The 26,446-nt window shown below is 38.4% G+C and overlaps 2 protein-coding genes across 5 annotated transcripts; one reads left to right on the top strand and one right to left on the bottom strand.

The window, feature by feature from the left end:
- Nucleotides 1-513: 513 nt before the first annotated feature.
- Nucleotides 514-14,562, top strand: LOC139140844 (carbonyl reductase [NADPH] 1-like). Of its 4 annotated transcripts, none has more exons than XR_011554076.1 (7): nucleotides 514-735; nucleotides 8,475-8,735; nucleotides 9,386-9,498; nucleotides 9,873-10,001; nucleotides 10,649-10,790; nucleotides 11,562-12,470; nucleotides 13,227-14,562. XR_011554076.1 is itself a non-coding variant. In XM_070710294.1 (6 exons), exons 1-6 carry the CDS (start codon nucleotides 709-711, stop codon nucleotides 11,763-11,765), a joined length of 876 nt encoding a protein of 291 aa, XP_070566395.1. In that variant the 5' UTR covers nucleotides 517-708; the 3' UTR covers nucleotides 11,766-14,562. The 4 variants fall into 4 exon arrangements, 2 of the variants coding, with proteins under 2 accessions (XP_070566395.1, XP_070566394.1); XR_011554075.1 differs by lacking the exon at nucleotides 514-735 and adding an exon at nucleotides 4,666-4,886; XM_070710294.1 differs by having other exon boundaries at nucleotides 517-735; nucleotides 11,562-14,562.
- A 9,568-nt stretch (nucleotides 14,563-24,130) lies between these two features.
- Nucleotides 24,131-25,147, bottom strand: LOC139141302 (galactosylceramide sulfotransferase-like). Its single transcript, XM_070710928.1, has one exon. It carries the CDS (start codon nucleotides 25,145-25,147, stop codon nucleotides 24,131-24,133), a length of 1,017 nt encoding a protein of 338 aa, XP_070567029.1.
- Between the last annotated feature and the right edge of the window lie 1,299 nt (nucleotides 25,148-26,446).

The raw sequence follows: 26,446 nt of genomic DNA, 5'->3' as shown, positions 1-26,446 counted from the left end.
TTGAGAAACATATTACACGTACGACTAATTCTATCTTGAAAGCTAAATTTAAACATCCATTTCGTCATGAGTTCGATCCGCTTCCGTCTGGTCGTCACTGTAGAGTTCCGATTTAAAAAACCAACAGATCAAAACGTTTTTTATGAAACAGAGCAATTGGATCATGGAATAGAGTTAAATAGTTCTGTTTTTTATTCATGCATCGTAACTTCACTATTTCCAGCATTGTTTTAAACATTTTAGGGGAATTTTATTCTTGCGCCCATTTGTTTTATTTTGCTTTGGCTCAAACTTTGAAATGCTATAATTGTCATGTTTCTGTGGTTGTATCTCACACTGTGGTTTTATTGTCGTTATGTTTTTGGTTACTGTCGCAATTCTACTTACCCAAATTGGAACAACAAATATTGTATTGTATTGTATTGTATTGTATTGTATTGTATTGTATTGTATTGTATTGTATTGTATTGTATTGTATTGTATTGTAGTCACGTGACAGTCACTTGTCGCATAGACAAGTTCGTTTCGTTAAAAGTTCACAGAAGGTTGGTCGGGCTCTCTGCTGCTGGTGGTAAACCCGTGGCGGCCTGTGTTTGTCATTATAAGTCTACCCTTTGCTAATTTAGACTGTAGGATTCAACGAAAGGAGCGCCTAGTGCACGTGGTTGTCTAGAAACGGAAGAAGGTTTGGTATTTATCGAGAACAACATGGACTCTACCAAGCGTGTTGCAATGGTAAGATATGCACATGGGCTTGAAGTTGTAGTATACAGCAGAGTTTCCCTCTAGTATCTGTGATACAACGATTCGAATAGTTTCAAATGGCAGTGCAATGTATAATGTAGAGTTGCATGACTTTTTAAATTTTAATGCAGTGTCCGTATAGTTGCTGAAATAATATCATTAGGTGTATGTACTTTGAAGAGAGTAGAGTTTGGCGTGGGAGAGGTGTATGCGTACGAGATTTCATGTTCAGAGCCGTAATTTATATCCGAGGTCACTCAACAGGTGACCTTGGGTTATGTCTAGACTCCTTCGATGGCTGAAAGTTAACTTTTAAGCAGTATGTATGCATAGCAGCATTCTTACAAATCGAATAATAACTTTATTGACGTTATTCGTAGATTCTACAAGAAACGTTTTCTACAGTCTATGCGTTATTCCGTCAAGGGTGGACATAGTCAAGAACTCGTACTACAAAAGAGACATACAATATACAAGAAAAAAAAATATTTGTCATTGATAAATATATATATAAAATGTATAAATATATAATGTATTGAGGAAATTTGCATGCAAATATACTGTGGTGATACATGCTGTGACGTGATCTGAGTTTAATGATGGTATTGTTTGGTCACTTGGTGGCGTGTCAGGGCCGGCAAGGCTGGTATTCCGATATTAAAGGGGTGTAAGAAGACTGGTGGCATCGAGTACTATCAATCTAAAATGCTACTAAAACAACCATTCAAATTGAAGTCAAAATGGATCCAACATGTACCATAGAACGCAAAACTATGAAACTCTCTGGGAGCTACAAAAATGCCTCTTGTCAGGTCAACATAAAAATCAGAAACACAAAATGTAACATGCGGATCGCAGAAGTCATAGCGTTAAACACACTATCCCAAAGTAAGAAGATAACAATCAAACCTTTCGATAAAGGGAGTTTGAACAGCGGTTCTAGACGCTGCAGATCGTATAATAAGAGAATGTCAGCGACAACTGGGCGATCGGCGATACTACACAAAATTAACAACAGATTAAGCAGATGACACAAAGCAAACAACAACAGAGTTTGCTCACAACAGGAATGTATAAAAAACAACAACATACCGATCACCACATGTATGATTATCTGAGTTCGGTAGAACATCACTTTGGTACTTCCTACAAAAATACACAAAATACCACTACCAAAGACCTACGCTTCGTAGGACGTCCGATCATAAGTGAATGCTAAAGTTCAAGCTTTCGTAAATCAGAATTCATCAACTATTTTCTCAGAGACGAATAATGAAAAGACAACCAACATACATCAAAGATACAACAGACTTATGCTGAAAATTACTTCTGTTAAGTTCTGACCAATGGTTAAAGTTCATGTACACTAATACACCTCACAATGAAGCCATTGAATCAGTCGGAAGAGCATTTAAATGAATGCTAGCGATGCTAGAAATAATCTTGAAAACAACACTTTTGAATTTAATGATGAATTTTACCGACAAATTTATGGATGCAGCAGGGATAACCGACAGAAATAACCAGAAATAACCAGAAATAACCGACATTACATTTTACGAGACAGAAATGAGAATGCAGTAGAACAATTTCGCTCTGGACGATCTTCAGAGACAACGTGTTTCTGATGAAACGCAACATGAACATGAAATCATATCAAAAATCGAGAAAATGCATGAAATTAAAACATTTTGATCTAATTATCTATAAAAGCCATCGATACAACAAAGAGAACATTTTCAACACTAGAACACACACACACACAACACCACTGAACAGGTACATTCCCTTTCTTAAACAGAAACCCATGCCACCCAACAACAACATTCGAGGTCATCATACAAAAGTGTAAAGTTATAACATTAGAACATGCAACAACGAAGCCGATTTTACATAGAAAGTCATTTGAAAGAGGGTCATGAACTTTTTTTGTTCCGAGAGTCAGAGATTCGCTTCAATTAAAGAAAAAAATGGAAATTAAGGCCAAAAAAAAAAAAAGAATGTTTCTGGTCAGGCCTTTCTTTAAAAAATGGTGCGGCGACGCGGCTTTTTTTTTTTTTTTTTTTTTTTTTTTTTTTCCTCCTCCTCCTCAAGGGAGGGAGCAGGGTCAGTTAAAGCGCCAAAGCTTAGCGGCTAATTTGCATATTCATTTGCATATCATTATTTATATTTGCATATGGATGTAAGCTTGCACATGCATCCACACATACATGTACACTCACAACAAAATGCAATGGTAACACACAAGTGTGCAGTTTGAACATCATGGAAACTCTTTATTACACTTAAATAAATCATCACAGTATTGTAATTACAATTGCAATAAAACAGAAGATTCAGATTGAAACTTTGAGAGCAAGAAATGGTTCGTCTGATTGGAGTTTCATAATACATATATTGCTACTAAATTCTCAAAACTTGCCAACAAAGAGGAAAATTCACAAGTTTAAGCTTTACACAATTCAAATGCAATTGAGTTTTTATCATTTTTGAACGACAAACACCGCGAATAATTTTTCATCACGGGGATAGATTTCAACCAGCGCCCCCCCCCCCCCCCCCCCGCATACGTCTACTTCCACTGAACATCGTCGTTCGATTCTTGATTTTAAAAATACCAACAAGATGATCACAAGAAATGAACTAAGTACAACTAGAATCCCTCGAAAATCAGGTGTAAAATCTTTCAAAAGTGGTGTCAGAGTGGAACCACACGCGACGCCAGGATCAATGTCAACACGTTATGAACCTGTCGACCAACATGGCCGCCGCCATATTGAAATTTATGCAATGTGAACTCGATCGCGATCGTGATCGTACTCAGACAAACTCATCGTTGTACAATCATAATCAACCTCACCAGTCAACTCTTGTTTCTTTTGCGGTCCATTTCGTTGATCAAAGTATGGGAATGTGATCAAAGGCCCTGCTAGTGCTACAACCGCCTACCTCTGTGAACACTTGTCCGCGATGTATACTGTCTTTGTTGGTCGTAATAGTCGTTCTGGAATGAAATTTGTGAACAACCCAGCCGATTCTTCTATTGTTTTAACGTTCCTCTCAACACTTCCGGACAACTTATCTGATGCATACCATACTTCACATCTTCCACTCTTTCACAAGGTTAAAAGTTGCAGTGAGCGCTTAGACAATGTATGCATCAGCTGGTAGCTACGCAGAGCGTGTGAACTAAGGATGGCGGGAATATTTTAAAGCGTAGCGGGGAGAATCAAAGCGTAGCGGGGGGGGGGGGGGGGGGGGGGAGGCGAAAGCGTAGCGGGACCGCTATGGCCTGGGGATAACACTGAGTTTTGTAGTTTTATCAATATAGTAACATTTAAACTGTTCATGCAGTCACTGATCATGTGCCCCAAAGAATTTTCTTTCTCTTCAGCCGTTTTGGTTTGGTGTTATAGTAATCAGTATGTAGTTTGCCACAGCCGCCGGCCTCAAACCAGGAAAAAAAAAGGATGACGCGCTGTTTTCAAGTGACGCGCGCGCTGACCAGAACATTTCTTTTTTTTTTTTTTGGCCTAAACAGTCATTTTAAAACTAGAAGTGACGACATTAATTTTCTTCTTTACACTCTTATAAACAACGTGAACAACCTTACAAACTGAAAGTAAATTGCACGAAAATAAATGACAATCTTACGTTCGGGTTGAAGGTATACAGTCACCTGTAATCTTAATATGCCCATATATGGTCAAAGGGGCGTTCCTTGGTATTCAAAATGCCCATGTGAGGGCGCTGTTTTTAAAAAGCGGCCAGCTTAAAATCTGTAATTGGTTAGATTTTCTCTTTCCATGGTAACTGTGGCAAAATTGGAACAGGTGACCGTATACCTTTAAATGGCGCCCTCAACGCTTCACCTGAATCATAGTCAATGGTCATGAACCGCTGACCTCAGTCATGTGACACGCCACTTGTCACATTGCCCGGTTTTGCCGGTTAGTTACGTTCAACGCTCACCGAAGCTTGTTCTGGCTCTCTGTTGCTGGTGGTATTCTCGTAGCGCCCTTCAGTAGACTGTATCTGTACTGAAACGAGCGCCTAGTGCACGTTGTGTCGTTGGTCCAGAGACGGACGAGGGTTTGGTATCAATCGCGAACAACATGGACTCTACCAAGCGTGTTGCAATGGTAAGATATTCACATGGACTTCAAGTTCTGGTTACCGTGATCACAGTCCCTCTATCCATAGATAGCCTGAGTGGATAGCGGGACTGTGCCGTCATGCAACCATAGACAGTAGAGGTTCCCTCCTTTACTGTCAATGATACAATGAATGGAATTCTTTCAGCCGGCAGTTGAATGGATTGTGTAAAGTGGCATGGCTTGCACACAGACGTTATGTGGACTGGGTAGTTCAGGTAGTTTGTAAAAGTGTAGTTTAAGCTTATGCTGTGAGTTTATGCTACGTTCCGACGTTCTGATACGTAGCCTATCCACACTGCTATCAGAACGTCGGAACGTAGTATAAACTACACCTTTACAAACTACCCAGTCCACGTAACGCCTGTGGGCTTGCATGGGTGTTCGTGTATTGAAATTACTTCATAAGGTGCATGTACTTTGAAGAGAGCTGAGTTTAGTGTGAGAATAGTAGGCCTATGCGTATGTGCTTTCAAGTCCAGAGCCGAAGTCACTCCGCGAGTGACCTTAGGTTAGCTCTGGATTTCCATGGCTGAAAGTTGAGAGAGAACGGTATGCATTGTATGCTTGCATTCTTACTATAATAACTGTTTAGACGTTGTTCATAAACCCCAGAGAAACGTTTTCTCTACAGTCTACAGTCCATGCGTTATTTTCTCAAGGTTTGTAGTAGTCAAGAACTAGGACTATAAAAGATTCAAAGAAGAAACAAAACAGAATGGACAGAAAAAATATAATTTTAAGTATTTGTCATAGATAAATATATATTTAAAAAAGTACAAATACTGAAGAAATTTGCATGTAAATACATGCTGTGACGTGATCTGAGTTATAATGGTATCGTTGGTCACTCGGTAGCGTGTCAAGGCCGACAAGGCTGGTATTCGGATGTTGAAGGGGTGTAAGGAAGACTGGAAACAGCCAGTACTATAAATCTAAAATGCTACATTATTCCACCAGACATAATACAGTTTAGAGGCTGATGACCAGCTGAAGACTAGCTAGATCTACACTGCACGTGATGCCAAGACAGATATAGGCCTACACGGCTCCATGAATAGTAATGACGGCTCATGAATAATAATGACATAGCCCTATGTCACACATAAATATTGTGTGTACATGCGTGCATTAATTCATGCATGCATTAATTCATGGATGCATGCATACACAAATACATGGACACATACATATATACATACATACACATAAACACACATATATTCATACATACATACATTTATACATATTGGCTGACCAAGTGACTTGGAGCATAAGTGATTTACAAGTAGTTTCCCTGATAGCCGTGATATCGCACTCGCAGGGGTACTTGTGGCGTATATCGGACGCGATCGGGTCATTGGGGTCATCGCCACAGTCTGTGGCGATGACCCCAATGACCCGATCGCGTTCGATATACAACACAAGTACCGCTGCGATATCACAGCTATTTCCCTGGGTAAACTCCTTGACAGTTTTCAGATTGCAAGTAGTACACTGAAGCCAAGATGCCATTCACCCTTTACCTGTCATCTATTTCAGGAGGGCAGATAGAGCAATAGAATTATTTTGATATAGACCTGCTTCTATGTGACAATCCATTCTCACTCTACTGAGGCATAATATGATGACACGCACCGCATGTTTCACTCGGTGGAAGTCTGATTAATACTATCCTCCTTATCGTCTTCGACCTCTTGTATTTTATGGGCCTCGGAAGTGAAAGACTTAAAACTTTTTCTCAAACTTTCTCAAGGAAACTTTAAACCATTCTCTTACCAAATCAAGAGTAAAATTCAGGGGTAACCGTGAAAGCTTTGGTACTTGGGGAACAAATTACCGACTTTTAATTCAAAATGGCGGCCACCTCTGTGTTAACACGGATCGACGGGTAAACCCACTAACAGATCTGCTATACAAAAAGTCACATCATCACAAGACAAATGTACAGGACAACCATAAAGGTAACACTTTACATTAAATTGAAAAAAAAATACACAAATCAAAAAAGAGAACTATTAAAATGACTGGATAAAATAGTTTTAAAACTACACAGCGTAGAAAATATCTATATTACATTTGAAAGAGATGTCGTTAAAAACAGATGCATATGGGCACTGTCGAGACTATGGGGAAAAGTAAAATTTTCGGGTTTTGAAAAACTAATTGAAAATTTACTTTCTCTACGGGCTTTAAAATGAGCCCCCATGAGTGGTAGATAGGAAATGAATTTTAAAAATTTGAGTCAAAATATCTGTCCCCGAGTCTCATTCTTCTCCAAGGATTATTTTTACATGTCCTAGCTTTGTGGTCGCTTATTCCGGAAAAGCCATTTTCGCCATTATTTATAACTCGCGCGATTTTTTACAAAAGCGGATAAAAGTACCGGAATTTGCATTTTTAGGGCTTCATCAACTCCATGTATTTTGAATCATGGGAAAAAAGCGCCAAGCTCGGTGCTTTTATCACATTATATAGCAGGGACCATCTTCCGATGGGTATGGCATCGTCCACTCACCCACGTTCTAGCCAGGCTGTGTGTATTTGCATTAACTAATGTTTAAGGAGAGATGATCGCATTGGGGACCATGGTCCGACCGTTTTCGTGTAAGTAACCAGGAGCACCAGTTTTTGGTGAAATGGGAAAGTAATGCATTTGCAGAACGACCAAAAAAACCCACAAAATGTAGAAAACAAAAAAGTTAACTACAGAAACATGCACTTTCAAAGGCTTCCCTTTTCACCCATATATGTATCCTTTGTGTACAGACTGGACTGGCCCCAGTCGCCTGGCTTTTCTCGGCAGTTGAGTTACTGATATTTGAGAGGCCACGTGTATCCATCCCCGAGGCTCATTCTTTGTCTCTGCCTTTGTTAATTATACATTCTTGAGCAAAATTGCCTAAGAAGCGCTTAAAATGAAACATTTGACATTTGAAGTGACTTGTTACACAATATGATGTGTCTTTATGAGTAGCCCGGGCAGTTAAAAGTGCGCAGATAGTGCCGCAGTCGGGGGTTTTTCCACCAAACCTTGGGAAACGTTCGTACCGCATCGAGAAAATCGTTCGCCGGTTACTACGATAGATATATCACCAGCTCGTATGACGTTGCCGCTTGCACGAGGTCACGTTATGTTGTCGGTTCCCCGATAAAGTCGTAAATGATATTTTGATGAAATAGTCCTTCAGCAAACTCAAATGACTACTGCCCTGACCTGCTACAATTCAACAGAAGTATATTCTTATTTCCAGGTAATAACCAAATACTCTCGTGTGTTTTCGGTTTCATATCAGAGCCTCGAATTTAAAATCATACTGGTTTCATTTGTGCATGTTTAATGGAGACATGCGCTATGATGACAAGCAAGTTAACAAGTGAACCACTCTCTCGGTCAGAAATTTTATAGCGCCACCTCAACCTTTAGCAAGACATAAGCTATATTTAACAGTCCTGCACACTGAACTTTCAGTCATTTACCGATTGATTTTCACGGGACGATAATCACCTCTATATACTCGAGCGATTTTGTGAGTTTGTACGATTTTCACTCCGTTGAATTGATTGTAATCGCAGGTTACTGGCGCCAATCAGGGACTTGGCTTTGCAACTGTGAGGGCGCTGTGCAAGCAGTTCGACGGTGATGTTTATCTGACCGCACGTAACGAGGAGCGTGGCAAGGAAGCTGTGAAAGAACTTCAGAAGGAAGGTTTGGACCCGAAGTTCCACCAGCTCGATACTACTTCAATGGAAAGTATTGATCGAATTAAAAAGCACTTCCTCGAACATTATGGAGGGATTGACGTGTTGGTGGATAATGCCGGCATTGCATATAAGGTATTGTACTGAGGCGATCACAATCGAGCGTGCATCATGAAGAATTTAAGTCTACCTGTAAAATTGGTTTTCCCATTGAGCAGGAAATGTTCATAGCTTATCTGATTATCTCAAAATCATTATGCTTTACAAATTTTAGCCATTTCACACAAGCCTGAACGAGACCCATAACGTTTCTGTAGCATGAAAGCTTGGCTTATATCGTGCTTTTCCATGTCGCTTCAATAGTGTCAAACAATTCACAGCTTTTAAACAGATATTCGTTTGTTGACAACCCGCCGAAAGAAAACGCGGTTCGGAGGCATTCAGCCTGACTCTCATCTCTAACTCTGGATAAAAAGCAAGAAGCGGTCCCTAAACCATCATTTGCGTCTAATGCAAGGTAGCTCAGCCTTTTTACTGTTTCAAAGTATCGCCTTAAAAGGCTCAGCAACTCAGCTTCAGTACTGTTTCTCGTCTTCAATATCCGTTATTGAGCGTCCCTGCCCTTTGTGCCTTCATTTTTGCCTACGTGTGCTTGTTTCCATTTTACAACTTCTTCATAGATTTGGGGATAGGGTTTGATCTTACTCTGGGGGGTCGCGATTATATGCATGATGGGTAAAACTTTGTCTATAAGCGGCCAAGTAATATTTCTTCTCTATAACTAGATAAAAAGTACAGTTCCTTTCGGAGAACAGGCCACTAATACAATTGCCAATAACTTCTATGGGCGATACAACGTCTACATGACCTTATTCCCGATAGTGAAACCGCACGGAAGGTAAGATATTGTCATAAACGACATGTTAAGTGACACGCAGTCACCCAAATATCGACAGTATTGCCACACTCATCAAGGTAACTCTGGGATGCGTCAATATAACTATGAAACTGTTCCAGTACCTTGTGAAAGTGTCGAAGAACGTTCATCCGCATTCGTGTACTTTGCGTCATAATATTGACCCTTGACATTGGTGTTGCTGTGACTGTGTTACTACTAGCACCTTCGCCTCGAAACATTGGTTGTACCCTGACAGCCCAAATAGTCCGCCGGTACTCTTTACAAACGTTCACATCATTCAACTTGAAGATACCCAGACTGCACTTTCAGTACATCGCAATAACAACGCTCACGTTCTATCTTCGATTTTTCAGGATTGTTGAAGTGGGTGGACGAAGTGGTGCGAGAATTCTCAATGAAATTCACCCAGATTTGGCAGCCAGGTTTAGATCACCAGACATCACGGAAGAAAAACTTGTTGAACTTTCGGATGAATTCGTCAGGTATCTATGGCAGGAAAGTCAGTCTTTTTTTGCAGGCTAAGAGCAAAATATTTTTTCATTCATTCATTCATTCATTCATTCATTCATTCATTCATTCATTCATTCATTCGTTCGTCCGTTCGTTCGTTCGTCCGTCCGTCCGTCCGTCCGTCCGTCCGTTCGTTCGTTCGTTCGTTCGTTCATTGTTATTACGTTTTCTTCACTAGAAAGAGGGCGTGACATTTACCTTGATTTCTGTGACAAGTTTCTTTGTCGAGAATCACCTGCATGCAACGCTTTATCAAAGGAAACTTTAATGTATTGTTTTTGCCAGGGAGAGAGAAAAATCAAAAACATGATGTCGTCAGACAAAATAACGATAATACATGCTAAATAGAATGTGTGTGGTGGCAATCTAGCGACGTGACTGTAAGCTGCCGCAAAGTCACGTGACAGACCCATCTCCCTTACTCGTTTCGGTTGTTTGTAGCAAACAATATCGAGACAGAGTGACATGTATCATTGTTGCTGACGTCAAGTAACGTTTGACAGCAAAGCAAATGTCTGCAATGGATCATCTTGATATTTCTCTGTCCTTGGCTTTGATTGGCTATCATGTTATGATAAATTCATGAGTCTCTCATCTCTTATGTGCTGTTTTCTTGAAGGGATGCCAAAGAAGGCAAACACTTGGAGAGGGGCTGGAACACCACAGCGTACAGTTTCGTCAAGACGTGCATTTTACTGATGACATGGATGTACGCCCGTCATTTGAAAGATGACCCAAGAGAGGACATCTTGATTAACGTGGTGAGTTACGCTTCCATGACAATATAAAGACCTATCTCAGCAAGCAATACAACCCCTAAATGCATTTGTAGCTGCTTCAATGTATTCACGTTGGAGAGCCAGGATATCGGGGAACGTCGGCCCAGCAGCTCATACTTCATCGTTCGTAGTATTGCCTACACACCGATCAAGTAAAAATTTTTGCAAACCTTTTCCAAAACCATTTTCAATCTCCTGCAAGATCGTCTGCAACATTATAGAATGAAGTGTGCGTGATACGCAACTCTCGATTTCAAGTGTATGTGAATCTTGAATTTCTACTCCAATCTTCAAGTAACTTTCTGGACGAATTGTTCTTATTACTGAGACTAGATTAAGGAGATAAAAAATCTAACAGCGCGTCTAAATGTCAGAAAAAATAAAGAAACCGATCTACAGACTTACCACAGCATAGACGAAACACTTGCAATTTCAGTAGTTCATGTGTGCTTCAATAACAGTGCATATGATAGCGTGCATGTAATAATTTCAAGCTGCTTTGTCACAGTGTCGTTATAGAAAATACAGTTGAAAATTGGTTTTGGTCAGGGATTTCAAATTTACACTAGCCTTGTTATCTTTGTGGAAACGATGATTAAACGTGTTCGGTTCCCAAATATCATTTCGACCACATCGCGCCACAGTTATATCTGTACGTAATGAATTGATTTCCCCTCGTAAATTGTACCTGGCAGGCCAACTCTGCTCAAGTAACCGTCATGATATTCTCGTAACATCCGTTTTTCTTTGCAGTGCTGTCCCAATGCCTGCCAGACTTCCATGACCGGTTTTACAGGAAGTAAAACCGCTGACGAAGGGGCAGAGATCATATTGTATTTGGCGTTGCTACCACCAAACGCTGGAACTCCGCAAGGACAGCTACTAGTAGACAACAACGAAGAAGTAGAGTGGCGCGATAAAGACAATTACAGAATCTTTCAGAAACCATCGATATGATAGCGTTGTTTTATCATAATTAAAGATTTTGTATTTACCGAAATGTTTCTGCCCTCTTTGTTTCGGCCAGGAGTTCAATGTCGGCAATTAACCAGTTCCAGTGCTGGATTTGCCAGTTTTAGGTAATTTTAGCAAATGTGACGGGTATACTGGGTATACTGTATCGTTATGTTGATTTTGTTGGCCATATTTTATCGAACCAGCAATTTTGCCGATTCATCGTAGGGGTCTGCCGGATGTCACGATCTGAGTGCTCTTATCTCTTAAGAGTGAAGAAATAACTCTACCACAGACCAATTGATAACAAAGGCGTTCGTTAGCTAGGTAGTCTACTCGATCAATCGATCGCCTGCTTGGTGCTCTCCCCTCTAACGCCACTTCGTATATTTAGTTGCGCTAGAGGGCAGGGCACCGAGCAGGCGATCCGATTGATCAGGCAGACTACTCAGTCCACGAAGGCCTGTGATTGATACGTGTACAATTGCTCATGTATTAAAGTGCATAATGTCTCTGCAGATTACTGCGTTTTGTTTAGGTGTGGACTCAAAGAATTTGATTCTTTATTATAAAACGAGGTATTTGTATTTTGCTCGTCAAGAGTACCATCCCTTGGGCGGGCAAGAAATCATGATCTTGCCCTTGCTATTGTTACGATTGTAGTTTTTAAGGCAACAGTTTTATGCAGTATATGTATCAACCAAACGGGTAAAATACAAACGCTGGATGCCCTTTCTGTAATTAACTCAAGAATCACCACCGATGTATTTACTAAAACACAATTCAGCTATCACTACCGATGTATTAATTAAAACCATAATGTAGTAACCGGTTGTTTAATTAAAAGGAGAATAGAAAACAACCAACATCTTTATCTTTTATTTCTAGCATTCTTATGAAAGTAGAGTGGGATGTTTGCATTCACGTGTTGTGAATAATATTTAGACTTGGTTCAAGTCTGTGAATTGTTCAAAAATGAAATCAGTTGTAACAGTTTCTCTTGAATCTCTCCCATTTCATATAAACATATTTGGAATTTAGCAGCACAGGCCAGGTTTTCCTGGCGATTGAACGCGTTACCTTTGAGTCTTCGCACTTTTGAGTTAATTTTGCCGGACTCCGGGAGAAATTCCCCTGTATAGCGTGCACCCCACTCATCGCGTTCACCCAACTCACGCGTTTCACATGAAAACAGAACACAAATCATCGCGTTCGCCCCTCTCAGACATGCACAAATCACAGACTTGAAGCAAGTCTAAACATGTTGAAATAAACAAAAAATGAAAGCGTATATGATACCGCTAGCGCAGATGAAAATAAATTCAACAGAGCCACTGTCGGCCATAATGAAACTCGAAGTATGATAATACAAACACTTTCATGAAGAAATACGAACATCTCATGCACTGTGGTTCTCCTCCGTGAGAAAAATAGTGTTTTATTTCATTATTGATGATCATTTAGAGGGTTTTAATGGTATAATTAAGGCTTTTCCAGTGTCACCATTTTTCAGATTTTGAAGGGTTACAATATTATTGTGTATTTTCAAACTAATTCAATGTATTTTGGTGAGGGCATAGTTGAGATTTTTACGTACTTTGATACTTTACCTTTATTTTAAGCTTAGTTTACATTTATTGATTAGCTTTCATTGCAGTTTATTATTATGTATTAGGAATGAAAGTTACAACTGTTACAAAAAAGTTAAGAATTTATTTCAAAATCGGGACGATTTCTTTATAAAGGGAAGTGTTAGATTGAAACATCCGTCGCTCGAGGTCGCTCTAAGATTCGAGGGGGAACGTAGAGAGCGCCCTCGAGCGACGGCTCTTTCAGTCACCACCACCTTCCAGTTCTCAGCAAATCCTCACCTTTCAGAAAATTTACGAATGTCTTGTTAATGTTATACGCTGCACTTCGAAGTGATTTGTACTTGATTCTCTATTTTAACTTGGCATAGTAGCTAATTTTACAAGATTTTAGTTGGTATTTTAAATCATTGCATTAGCCTCTTAGTAAGTATTTTAGATGCTGTTATGTCAGTTTATTATTGGACCTGTTATTATCATTCTCTAAGAATATATCATGACACTTCCTGCTAAGTCGTAAAATACGTAATTTATATGGTAGTCATAGTACGAGTGCGAGGAGGGTAACATGAAATAGCGGTCACTTTTGCGGTCTCAGTCTGAACGTCCAAGGCGCGGACCGCCAAGGACTTTTGCCTGACTGAGACCCCATCACGTAAAAACAGGTTGAAGGCCTTTACATCGTTCTTTTTTTCTCTTTGCTCTCTCCACATCCTTGACGTTTTTTGGGTGTCCGAGAGAGATAAATTCTGTGGATCCACATATGAACATCTTTGATTTTTTCATCATTCAGACTTTGTGGGAAATATTTGACGTCCAGCAGGATTACTTGCTTGAGAGTAATCGTCCTGATATCGACCCTCGATGTACCCTGTTTCAGATTTCCTAACCGAATGTGTTCAGTGTCATTACCAAAGAGTCAACAGGATAATCCTTATCAAAAAATCCCGGGGAGACTCGTTTTTTATTCTGTTTCTTTTAGGGTCTTGTATTATATTTGCTTTCCGTTAGTAATATGAATATGATACAAGACCCAAGGAGAAATACTCTGCAAGGTTTTACCCCACAGCTTGACACACTAATATCCTCATAAATGAAGACATCAAAGAAATCAATGCGAAAAACCAAACTATAGGGTTTGTGGATTTGATAGAATCTAACCTTCTGTAAAAAGGACGCCGAATAAAGATTGAATTAGATTTCTCGAATGACATTAAGTCTGTGTGGTCATTAATTGAGGATTTAAACAACATTTTTGCTCTTGAGAGTATGAAAAATATAAAACGCATTGATAAAGTACACCAGAGCGCTTTTAAACACATTAACTTCATAACACCCATTACCGTATAGAATAGAATCGAGACGCCGACAGATTTAAATCAACACCTTTCATTCATAGCATTATATTCCAAACACAATAAGACGGGCAGTCTGTATAGTTTAGCTACACTCATATGAAATATATGTTCCAGTTATGATTGGCATGAAGCCAGCCTGCACTCCCAGTGTCACTCATCGATAGAGGATATCTTATAAACCTATAACAAACCAAATCAACGGTGCAAATAAGCACTTACGTCACTTACTTCTCCAATGCAAAAAAAACGATCAACCAGGCATATTGCGAGCTTCGAATTCAGCATTCGACACATTTCACTTAACCCATGTCAAACAAATTATCGGATTTCAGTTTTATCCCAGAGATAGTCAACTGCCGCGACGAAAACCTGCGTGACGTTATGGTTAAAGTAACACACCACAGTTACTGGCTGACCATTTCCTGACGCTTCACAGGTTGACGTAACATTTGTAATCACTCTACAAACACCAAAACGGTTTCCGAGCTACATATAAAAACCTAAATAGGTCATAATATAAAAGTTCATCTGTAAATCCGAAAACATTGCTTCACTTATTACAGAATACAATATTGATGGAAACAATTACTTAGTTGTGCAAAAAAGGAAATGTTAACCAAAGATTTAAGAAGTACTTGTCAAAATTACGACGAAAATCAAACACACTATTGACGAAATCATATGTTGTATCGGCAAATCACTTAACCATACAATGTAATACGTCACAATAATTTGCTCATAAAAATGAGTTTATGGGTAGTCATTCTGGATTTCAAAATTGAAAACAAACATATAGCGACCTTGAAATGATAAGGTTATTCCTTTTGGTCTAGTTTTCACAAAATTCTTAAACGCCAAAAACAAATGCTTTCTGCTTTTTTCAGTCAACCTCACCGAATAAGTTGCCAAGTTAAATTTACGCCACAGACAGATATCAAGACCATTTGAACTTCAGTACTTCCATCGTATTCTGTTTTGGTAATATTTTGTTTCCCCCTAAGCGACTAATTAAGTACTATTTCTTGGACATTTTTCTGTCCCAGATAAGAAGGTCAAGAATCATATTGGTACTTGTGTGATGTTTATGGATGTGTGTGCATACATATGTGCATTTATATGTGTATGTAATTTAACAAAATTCCTTTGACGACTGCTAAATATTAAATTAGGTATGAATTGATATGATTTCCTAAGAGGCATTTCGAGAAGTCAACGACCAAGCCGCATGGTAGACGACGTAATGTACGGTATGAGATTCCAGACGGATGCTTTGATTTTGCCACAAGCCATCTTCCTGAAGTTTAAATATACACATTATTTAATAGAGAGGCGAGGGATAGTGTGATGTGATTAATACGTATGTTATACGATATACATACATACACACATACATACATACGTATATACATACATACATACGTATATACATACATACATACATACATACATACATACATACATACATACATACATACATACATACATACATACATACATACATACATACATACATACATACGTGCAAATACAAGCAAATACGCGCAAGTATTTGTGCCTTTGCTTCTTCAATAAAGCAGGTACATTTAAGAAATGGGATCAACATATCCCGCCACATTAAAGAAGTAATAGAGGAATTAGACTACAATTTTAAATTTTTCCATGCAAAAACCTTTCTTGGCAGTCAAGGAAAAGTTTAATCTAAGTTTTCATTGCAGCACTTTTATGTCATGAATTGCCATAATTTGTATACAATATTTCAACCCCATCAATACATGGTCATCGCCAATAACAATTGTTTCGACCTGGTTCCGTTCTACCAAATTTCAAGTCTTCTATTTGTAATTTTCTTTGGTCGTTAACATGAATAGAATAATCAGCCATAAAACAACAGTGAAACACAAATGTAGCATTTGCTTCCCACTGTTGAAACTTCTCGTAATTAAAATTTGCAAACTATCCCGGATGAATTTATTAAGTCAACAACACAGCTGTCACACATGTAGTAAACAAAACCTGGACCTGCTCGAGGTCCGTGGGCATATAAGCATCAAAGCATAATAAATTGAAGGACTAAAATCAGCAGACTGCCGCGCAAATGGTAGTCCGTTTGTAGATCGTGGGGTGAATTCTTGGTTGGACAGCCGGTAACTCAGCTACCGAGAAAAGCCAGGTGACTTAGGGACAGTCTATACGTGTGGGACAGCTGTGATGTTGACTTATTAATCCGCTTATACGGACAGGCGATTACACGGCTAGTCGGCAATGTCTGCTGTACAATTAAAGTGAGGTGTATAGAGGCTAGAGAAGAGATATCGACTTGTAGATAATTAAGAAAGCAGTCAGACGGTTTGGAGTCGAAATAGTTATTTGAAATATCACAGTCAAAATTAATAAAATAAAATACAAAAATACAAAATAAAACAAAATAAAATGGACCGTTGCACAAAGAACCCCACCCCTCCCCACCGCAAGGATTGACTTCTTTTCCCTGTAGTATGAAGATTGATATTTAAAGCCCACACAGATTTCGTCTGCATTGTTGACAAGTGGATTTAATATGTTGAACATAACATGCTGTACTGAGTAGAATGAGAATGCATGGGCAGTCCGTAGTGACATAATCAAAAACGCTGAAAGATTATGAGTAGTGACAGCTTAATTACCTCGCCTGAAGAGCTTATAGTTCATTGCGCAAGGGCGTACATAGCCAATTGACGGCCTGCTTGCAAATGCAACAGATAGATTTCAAAGGCTGATGAATTTGTACAAACTTTAATCTGTAATGATGATGATCTTGACAGGAAGTCACGCTTGAGAATGAATAAATTTACCTAGAATTATCCCACATCACGATTAATGTCATACAACATTCTCATTTTACGCCTCGATTCGCGAAGAGCCAGTCATGGGACGAGGAAATCATTAAACCCAGTAACCTCAAGCCGACAAGCAGGACACTGGCAAGTAGTAGTATCCAATTCTCGAACTGGAGGTCTACGCTATTTTTTCTTAAAAAGTGCTCGGTCGCATGTCCATGACCAGGGAGTTGTCTGCAGCTCTGAAATGCTGGTGGTCAGCCACAGCGTAATTAGTGAAGATTATCTACAAAAATGCGAAAATTTTGTATTTTATAGGGACAGAAACATGAAAAGCTACTTGATTACGACTATTCAAGTGCTATATAGAGCATTTATTTGGTTGTTTCATCTCTTTTGTGTAATTATCAGAATATATCATCGTAGTTGGGACATCAAAAGTAAAAACCATGATTCGTACAATAAAATACATTTTAACTGGTCTTTATTCGGATGACAGTAACTTTTTATCCATTCCTCGTGGCTATGCGTTCTCGGAAACACACTGCTATTTTCTTGCCTTCGTTCGGCTTCGAGAAATAGCTATGTATTTCCAGTAAAGCATGCATGGCTATAGATAGCTATTGTCCTCGTGACTAGGTAGATAATGTGATAAATGTCACTTTACTACGCAGTGTCGTGAAAGTTTCCACTAATATCAGAGTAAGATGTGCATTAGAAGTCCCTGCATGTTAAGTCTAGTCCTGTTTCAGGCTATTCACGACTTTGCCATTTACCTTTCTTGAAGTGAACGCTATCCTCTATACTCACTATGCCGTACTAAGACTGTCTCATTTAACCAATCCAAGGCTGTGATTTCTGTGTATTGAATTCACTGTGTTAGTCGAAAAATGGCTGGTTATTGTCGATGTTCTTCTTTAAAAAGTGCGCCTTTAATCCCATGCGTTAGTACACTCTCCTGGCAAAATCTTGTTATGTCATTTTCGACCATGTAATTGGAATATTCTTCATAGAGTAGTCGACGTATTCCTTTGGCGAAACTTCGATACTTGAATGCACGCCCCGGAAAATGATTATTGTCTTTACCAACATTACAGTTTTTGAGCGTTCTGCACCAAAATCTGCGTGTCTTGTAGGTGAATACAGTGTTCGTGGCAAGATAGCAGAGATTCATAACGATGAAACGGACAACGCATGAAATATATTGGGTGCCTATTACTCGAGATTCTTGCATTAACGCCATCATAGGACAAGGTGAAATTTATTTTGAGTTTGGCTTTCTCGTGTAGTATGCAGTGCAATATGACATCAAAACTGGTCCAATAATCACACCCATTCAAGGCAAAACATTACCAATCTCGTGAGACATTGTTTGCTACCAACATTAAGTCGGACTATCCTGATCAAACTTTTAGAAACAAAGCCTATGCCAAAGCAAATAGTCATTGCATAGAGAGTGTAGGAACTTAAATCTAAAAGTACCTAATTCGACACATCCTGGTCCATACTATTAAGAGCAAGCAATTATTCCAATGTTACTTAGAAATGCAGTCTTTGTCTTACAAAGAAACTACGCGTTTGAGCCACGACGTTACAGGTTGTCCCCCTTTTTACCATACAAAAACAGAATTCTACGTGTCGATCGTCTATCCCGGCAACCCCAATTAAAGATATGACCAAGTTAAAAAATATAAGTAGTATGAATCCCTGTATGGACTGTAATTGGGAAGTAAGGAAATATTGAATTGCTATTTAAAAAAAATCACTTGAACAATATTTTCTTGGATGCGAAACTAAACGTTTTAAACAAATTTTATGGCAGTGATATTTTCATGAATTACAGTGTCATCTTCCGGACCAACCATATACGAATATCTTAAACGAATATTGTTTCGAGTTAGTTTTGATGATAATATGAATTTGACAATCTAAATGTCTACTGCTCAATGTATTATTATCGGTACTATCCCTAGGTTGTTAGATATATGCCACTTAAGACAGACACATTCAACAGGCTGATGTGAAAGTTTAATGGTTTGCTGTACAAAATGCAGCTGTTCCTTCGTATCGGTTTCTAGCGTCAGCTTGAAATCCAGTTTCCATAATTCGATAATTATCTATTGGTTTGTCAGGTAGCGAACTGCTGTCCAGATTTCTGCTTAATTTGAAATGCCTCGGTTTCCAATTATGACTTGGTGTGAAACTGGTCAGGTAACCTCATATGATGTCAGTTATAATCCGTTTAAGTTGGTAAAAGATAATACGGAGGGACAAGCAGGTATTTTGTTGTTGCTGTCGTTTCTGCACTCACTTTTGTATAGCCAGCAAGTAGCTCTTACGTCTTTGATTGCTTGAATTTGTTTGATGTTGTGTTTTTATGATTTTTCCAGTGTTTTATTCTAATGTCCACTAAAGTTTCATCTTCTACTTCCCAAATCATAGTGCGATACATAGTATTCAGCTCGTCAACTCATTCTCTACATAACAATCTAAAAATATAGTGGGAGTTTTCAATGCTTTGGGGAGAAGAACACAAATATGCAATTGACATATAAAACAGAATACTGAAAAATTCAACAAAAGTTACAACTACTGGCTTTTTCAGACAGGCAACAACCCATATGGAATGCAGTATCAGCAATGCAGTATTAGAACTTACGTGCAGTATCAGAACATAGGAGAAAATGCTGATGTGGCAGTATTCTTGGCGCTTTTGATAAGTATAACATTGCGTACCTTCATTGTGTGGTTAGTGACAACATTCGGAACCCGTCAGTACACAGTCATCGCTACTAACGATTGTTCCCATTTGGTTCCGCACTACTATGCTTCCATTTGTAATTTCTCTTTTGTCGTTAACAGAATCATCAACCAGCAGGACACTGGCATGATTAGATATTGTTATGTAGGTCACTCCCCCCCCCCCCCCCCCAATGATCTTAATTTGTCCAGGAACTTGCACTCAATTAGTCATGTTTAGAACTTTCTACAAGTTCAAGTCTACTACAAGTGAAGATATTTTAGATCAGCACTTAGCATATCAATAAAAATTCTAGATTGTTCTGATATATTATGTGTTCATTTTAACATAAATATGGGACGATACAGATTTTCAGGCAGACATTTTGATCGCGTTACTGACGTGTTTACTTCAAGACTATTTTGGAACTTCAAACTGGATTTATTCTGTGAACTTTGCACGAACAAACCTCTAGCCAAAGAACTTCAGTGGTTGTCTAAATCAACACTCAGGAGACAAGGAGTTAACTTTGTGCCGTCCCAGCTAAGATAAGTAGCCTGTAAACTTTTAAAGTTTGTACTTTATCACTTGACATAGTGATTAGTTTTAGTAAATTTTATTTTAAATAAAGTCACTGACTTCATTTTTTCCTGACGTAACAGAAATTGGGGGCTCGTCCGGGATTGAACATTTCGTGTGATATTTAAACAATTTAGTGTGGTTTGACAACATTTTGCATTCTTTGCCTCATAGCATTGTGTGATATTGTGAACTTAGGGATTATTGATCATTGCAGAATTCAAGCCAGACGAATTTATGGAGGACCTTGATCAGGACACATTTGATTCTCTCAGAAAATACAACCTAATTACATTTGCCAATTTCTTTAAAGTAGAAGTTAAAAGATCTATGCGCAAGAAGGAAATTCAGTAAAACATTAAGTTGATTCAGTCAAATTTTGGTGAATTCGCCTTGGTAGAATATGTGCCTGAGCCTTGCTCAGAACTCATAAAATTAGAAATGCAGGCAGATTTGGAGCTTAAGAAATTGGCATTAGAAAGCAAAAATTACAAAATGGAATTACAAGAGGGAAAAAAGAGAAAGGAAAGATAAAGGGAACGGCACGATATAATAGATGAGCATCTACTACAGTCAGAAATAAGATATTTAGACCTTGAAAATCCAGGAAAAATTTCCAATTCAGACAAGTTTGACATCACTTAACATTTCAGATTAGTTCCCCTTTCAAGAAAAGGATGTCGACAAACATTTCCTTCATTTTGAGAAAATTGCACAGATTCTGGAATGGGCTAGAAGGGTTAGGTCTATGCCTTTGCAGAGTGTTTTGGCGGGTAAAGCCAGAGAAATTGACATTCAGTTGTCAGGAGAACAGGCTTCCGATTATGATTCTGTGAATGAATTTATCCTCAAGGGCTATGAGTTGGTGCGTGAAGCTTATCGTCAGAAATTAAGGGATTGTGAGAAAGTCAAAGATCAAACTTATGTTGGATTTACTTGAAAAAAAGAACAACTGTTTCACCGATTGTCTCAAATTGAAAAGAAAATGTGAAGGTCAAAGTGGATCTAAGCCCACCGGCTTTATTTCGCCATCATCTTCATTGGAGTCTAATGTGTATAAAATAATCAAAATCATACTCATCCATAATCTGATAACACAAGGTCAAAATTCGTAATACATAGTCAATTGTTATAAAATGGACACAAAACAGCACAGAACAGACAGTAAAGCACAGGTACACACAACAAAGTCAAATTCATGAAAGAAAGAGATATGTAACACATTTTCTTAGGTTAAACCCCTCTTATCCCCAATCAATGAGGTCAAGATCAATTATTCAAGATAGCATAATGGGTATTTTTGAACCGTTTATTCATGATGGTTTTGTATAAATTTCTAGTGATTTGTCTTCCGCTACCCCTATCAAATTTCAAAAGATACCGGAGCTTCCCAGTCCCTTCTGTGGGCAGATACCCTGCCATTTTCTGAAAAGTCAGTTTTAGATTCTAAAGTTCTTTATAGGGGTAGAGTGTAGTGACTACATTCCTGTTCCTCTCCTTAATTGCTATTCATCTTCGGACTTTGTTTTTGTACAACCAAATGTTTTTTGGCTTTCGAAGGAATTCAAATTTTTCTTGGAAACAACCTTGCTGGGGACAAAGTCATTTCAATCAACTTGTGATCGATAAACATAGTTTACCAGTAAATCAGGATCCAGAGCCAATTGAACAGGGAATGCAAGATTTTTATCCTGCATACTCGAGCCATGTGAAAGAAAACTTCCGAGAATCAAAATATTCTTTAAAATGACGTCACTGACGTTGATTTAAATGATACCTTTCTCAGTCAGGTGTATTTGATACGTATCAGTCCGTTATCCCTAGTGGATTTGAAACCTCCAGGAAAACTTCTGCTGACCCAAGGTGAGATATTTTCTAGATCGCATCTTATTAAAGAACAACCAAGGACCAAGATATTTTGTGTTTGTTCGACAATAAATTTTATTTTAAAGAAAATCGTTGGCGTCACTTTTTTTCTGATGTAACATTTCTGGAACTCGAGGTCTATGTAATGTGTTCTTGATAAGTGCTCGGTCCATAACCATGAGCAGCGAGTTGTCTGCAACTCTGAAACGATAGCGGTTAGCGGTCTGGGTGTAATTAGCGACGATTATCTTTAAAAAATGCGAAAGGTTTGCATTTCAAAAGTAGGGGTAGAAACTTGAAACACTACTTGATTACAAGCACTATAAAGGACATTAATTGGTTATTTTATCTCTCTTGTAAAATTATTACATTATATCATTTCAGTGGGGACATCAAAGCAATAACCATTATTCGTTCTGTAAAACACCTTCTTACTTGTCTTTATACGGAAGTCAGTACCTTTTTGTTCATCTCTCGTGGCCACGCATCCCGAAAACATATTGCTATATCCTTGCCTTCGGCCTGGAGAAATAGCTATGTATTTCCAGTAAAGCATGTATTGCAAAAGATAGCTATAGTCCTCTTGACTAGGTAGGAGATGTTAAATGTCGGTTTACCGTACAGTGTTGTGGAATTTCCATAAATATTAGAGCAATATGTACAGTTGAAGTCCTTGCATGTTAAGCCAAAAAGGCGTGAAATCTGGATAGCATATTCAGCAAAATATTCCATCATTTTCATCCGGTACTTGCCAGTATCTTTCGATGCAGCTGTTTATTGTCGATAGTTGGTGACAATATGATGAATAAACTAAGACCATTGGATTTTTCGATTTTCTTGACAACAAATGACTGGTCTAAGTAAGGCTGAAAGCATCCTTTAATGATCTGCTTAAATTTATGGCGAATTTAAAATGATTGAAAAAGTTTTCATATGACCTATCGGTCGAGATAGGGTTAGACGTTCCAAATATTTCGTAACAGCATTTTTCAAAACTACTTAAAGGTCCATGATCATTTCGTCTTTTTTCAAAAATTGGTCTTTTTCTGTGGATGGAATAGTCGACGGCTTTTATATAGTATGAATATTACAGGAAGAGATCGATTTCAGCAAGAGCTGCAAACGTGTCAACACTTAATTAAGATAATGTAAAAACTAAATTTTTCACCTTGTGAGAAGATACAAAGTGAGAAATTGTGGCATGATAATTTTGTGATCGGATTTAGAATTTCAAAAATGTTGGTTATTTTTGTACTATTTTTGAATTCTAACAATAGTAAATCTTGGATAACACTACGACTACTCTCAATAAATATCCGTTATTTTTATCATTCCATTGTAATTTTACTGTGTGCAAAGTTAAAGTAACAGTCCATTGTTCTGCATACTGATTGTCCATTTGGACAAAATTAGGATCAGTCTAGGGGTTAGGACACAACCATTTCAATTGTTTAGAGTATAATAACTTTGTCATTGGAAATGTGTCCATATAGAACAAGTTACAATAGTCAGAAATCGGCTCACTATCACACTTTTCGGTGATTCTCTTCTTGATGTTGTGAAATTCAGTAAGATCAGCCTCGAAGTCACCATCGTAGTTCTTAACCTTTTCCCATAAGGTCTTGTTGAAATGGTTGTATAACTGCATGTCCGCAATGGATATTTTGTCTATGATGCTCTTCATTTTACCAGTTATTGGCGGAAGTGGGTTTTTGTTGACTTTCAGAGGGTAATAAACGATATCTTCATATTCCCAACACATCATTTTTTTCAGCAAAATGAGGGACTCGTCATAGTACTCAGTCAACAAAACAAGATCCAACTCCTTGTCAAGCTGCCGTATTTTATCTGTCAGTTCTTTGCGGCTTTTAGCGCATACACCAAGTCTTCTTGACAAGTCATTTCCTTGAGGAGGCTCACAACAGCGTGGATCAGTATTACCTGAGGGTTCTAATGATTTCAGGTAAGTCAAGAACGGATTAGACTCTGAAGGTGAATTGCGTAAATTACGTATACTTTCGAACATATTAGTATAGAAAAATCTCGATCTAATCATTGTATTTGGTGATCTTAAAATGGTGATGTATTTGGCATTCTTTACAATTCCTTCCATTGCGGCACGATGGTAGAGAATGTGATTTGCCATGAAATCGTAACCTGGGAAATTCTTACAGTTGTAGCGCATGATGTCGTAGCTTCCAGAGGATACATTGTAGCATATCACTGGTGATGGCTTTTGTTGTAAAGCAGCAATTAGCTCGTTTTTCAGCCCATATCTTAGTAGGATACATGCAAGTGTGCTGCTTCCAGTTTTCATGGTTTTGATGTAGATGAACTTTCTGACCGGTTTACATGATTTATCTGTCTTCCTTGAGTGCTGATAGGAGCCTAGGGCTTCAACGTTAGTATGGTCTTTTGGTTTACTGTTGTTTTCCATTCGGTTATTCTCTCTGCAAGTGACAAACGTGTTTATAGCAAAGTTATTACCATACGTGTGCGTGTGTATGGTTGTGTGTGTGTGTGTGTATGTATGTATGTGTGAATGTACGTATGTATTTCACGAAAACAAGACGACGACAACTTTATTACTTCACGAAATCTCAATGTACAAACCAGCACAGCACTGTACAAGTTTGACAGTCCGAATGTTTGTCCCTGGGGCGCATTCTACCGTAGCATCAGAGAAAGTAAACTCTCAATTCACAAAAAATTACCAATTATCATCATGAACAAGTTATTAAGGACCAAAAAAGTAATAATATCATAAAAGAACGCCGAACAAACCACTTGATTAAGCAAAATTCATCGAATGCCATATATTGTATATGGCAATGAGACCAGTGTTTTCATAACCAGTGTCATAAAAATAAATCTAAAGAAAAAGAGTAGTTGTGGATAGTTTTTGAAAATGGAATATGTCGGAATTAGGTTGTGGGAACTTGGTCTCTATTTTGTTGATATCCGTACATATTTGATAAAGTTAACTTCAGGAACGAAGCATTTCTCTGCCATTCATAAAAAGGTCCAACAACCATGTTATTCTCTCTCTCTCTCTCTCTCTCTCTCTCTCTCTCTCTCTCTCTCTCTCTCTCTCTCTCTCCTCTCTCTCTCTCTCTCTCTCTCTCTCTCTCTCTCTCTCTCTCTCTCTCTCTCTCTGCAGAATCTGTGTCATTACAGAAATTGCACAAGTAATAAATACTCACATCGATATGAATTTGTATTGTTTCCAAAAAGACATGTTTTGTTTTTTAAGTGAAGTCAGCGACCAAGCTGTTAGGTAGAAGATCACAATAAATGCTATGATAATCCAGGCGCTTGCTTTGATTTTGCCACCAGCCATCTTCCTGAAGTTAACAAAGGACATAATATTATGTGATATGTACATGTTATTCTCACGTACGTAAGCACACACGCTTATAAAAATTGTTGGACAGCCCCGCTGATCGTGGTTGCATTTAGAGATCGCCTCCTAACGCTATTTAACAGGTGTGAATTAATTAGCTTTAAATGACGAGTTGTTTCTTTGCTTAGAAATGCTGCATTTCTTAGTTACATTGGAAGAACCGCTGGTTCTTCGAAGGATCGATCATGGTATGTTGAGTATTTTGTCTTTACTCTTCATGTGATAAACAAGTCTCGTTGTCGAGTTATTCATGAAATTCTCTTTGTATCTTTCATGTTGATGATAGATTGTCTTAAAGGTAATGCCACTGACACTCTACGAAAGTGACCCATA

This window comes from Ptychodera flava, chromosome 9, assembly GCF_041260155.1.
Source record: "Ptychodera flava strain L36383 chromosome 9, AS_Pfla_20210202, whole genome shotgun sequence".
Taxonomy (NCBI): domain Eukaryota; kingdom Metazoa; phylum Hemichordata; class Enteropneusta; family Ptychoderidae; genus Ptychodera; species Ptychodera flava.
The sequence above is the reverse complement of the archived record's forward strand: the minus strand, read 5'-3'. Positions and strand labels throughout refer to the sequence as shown.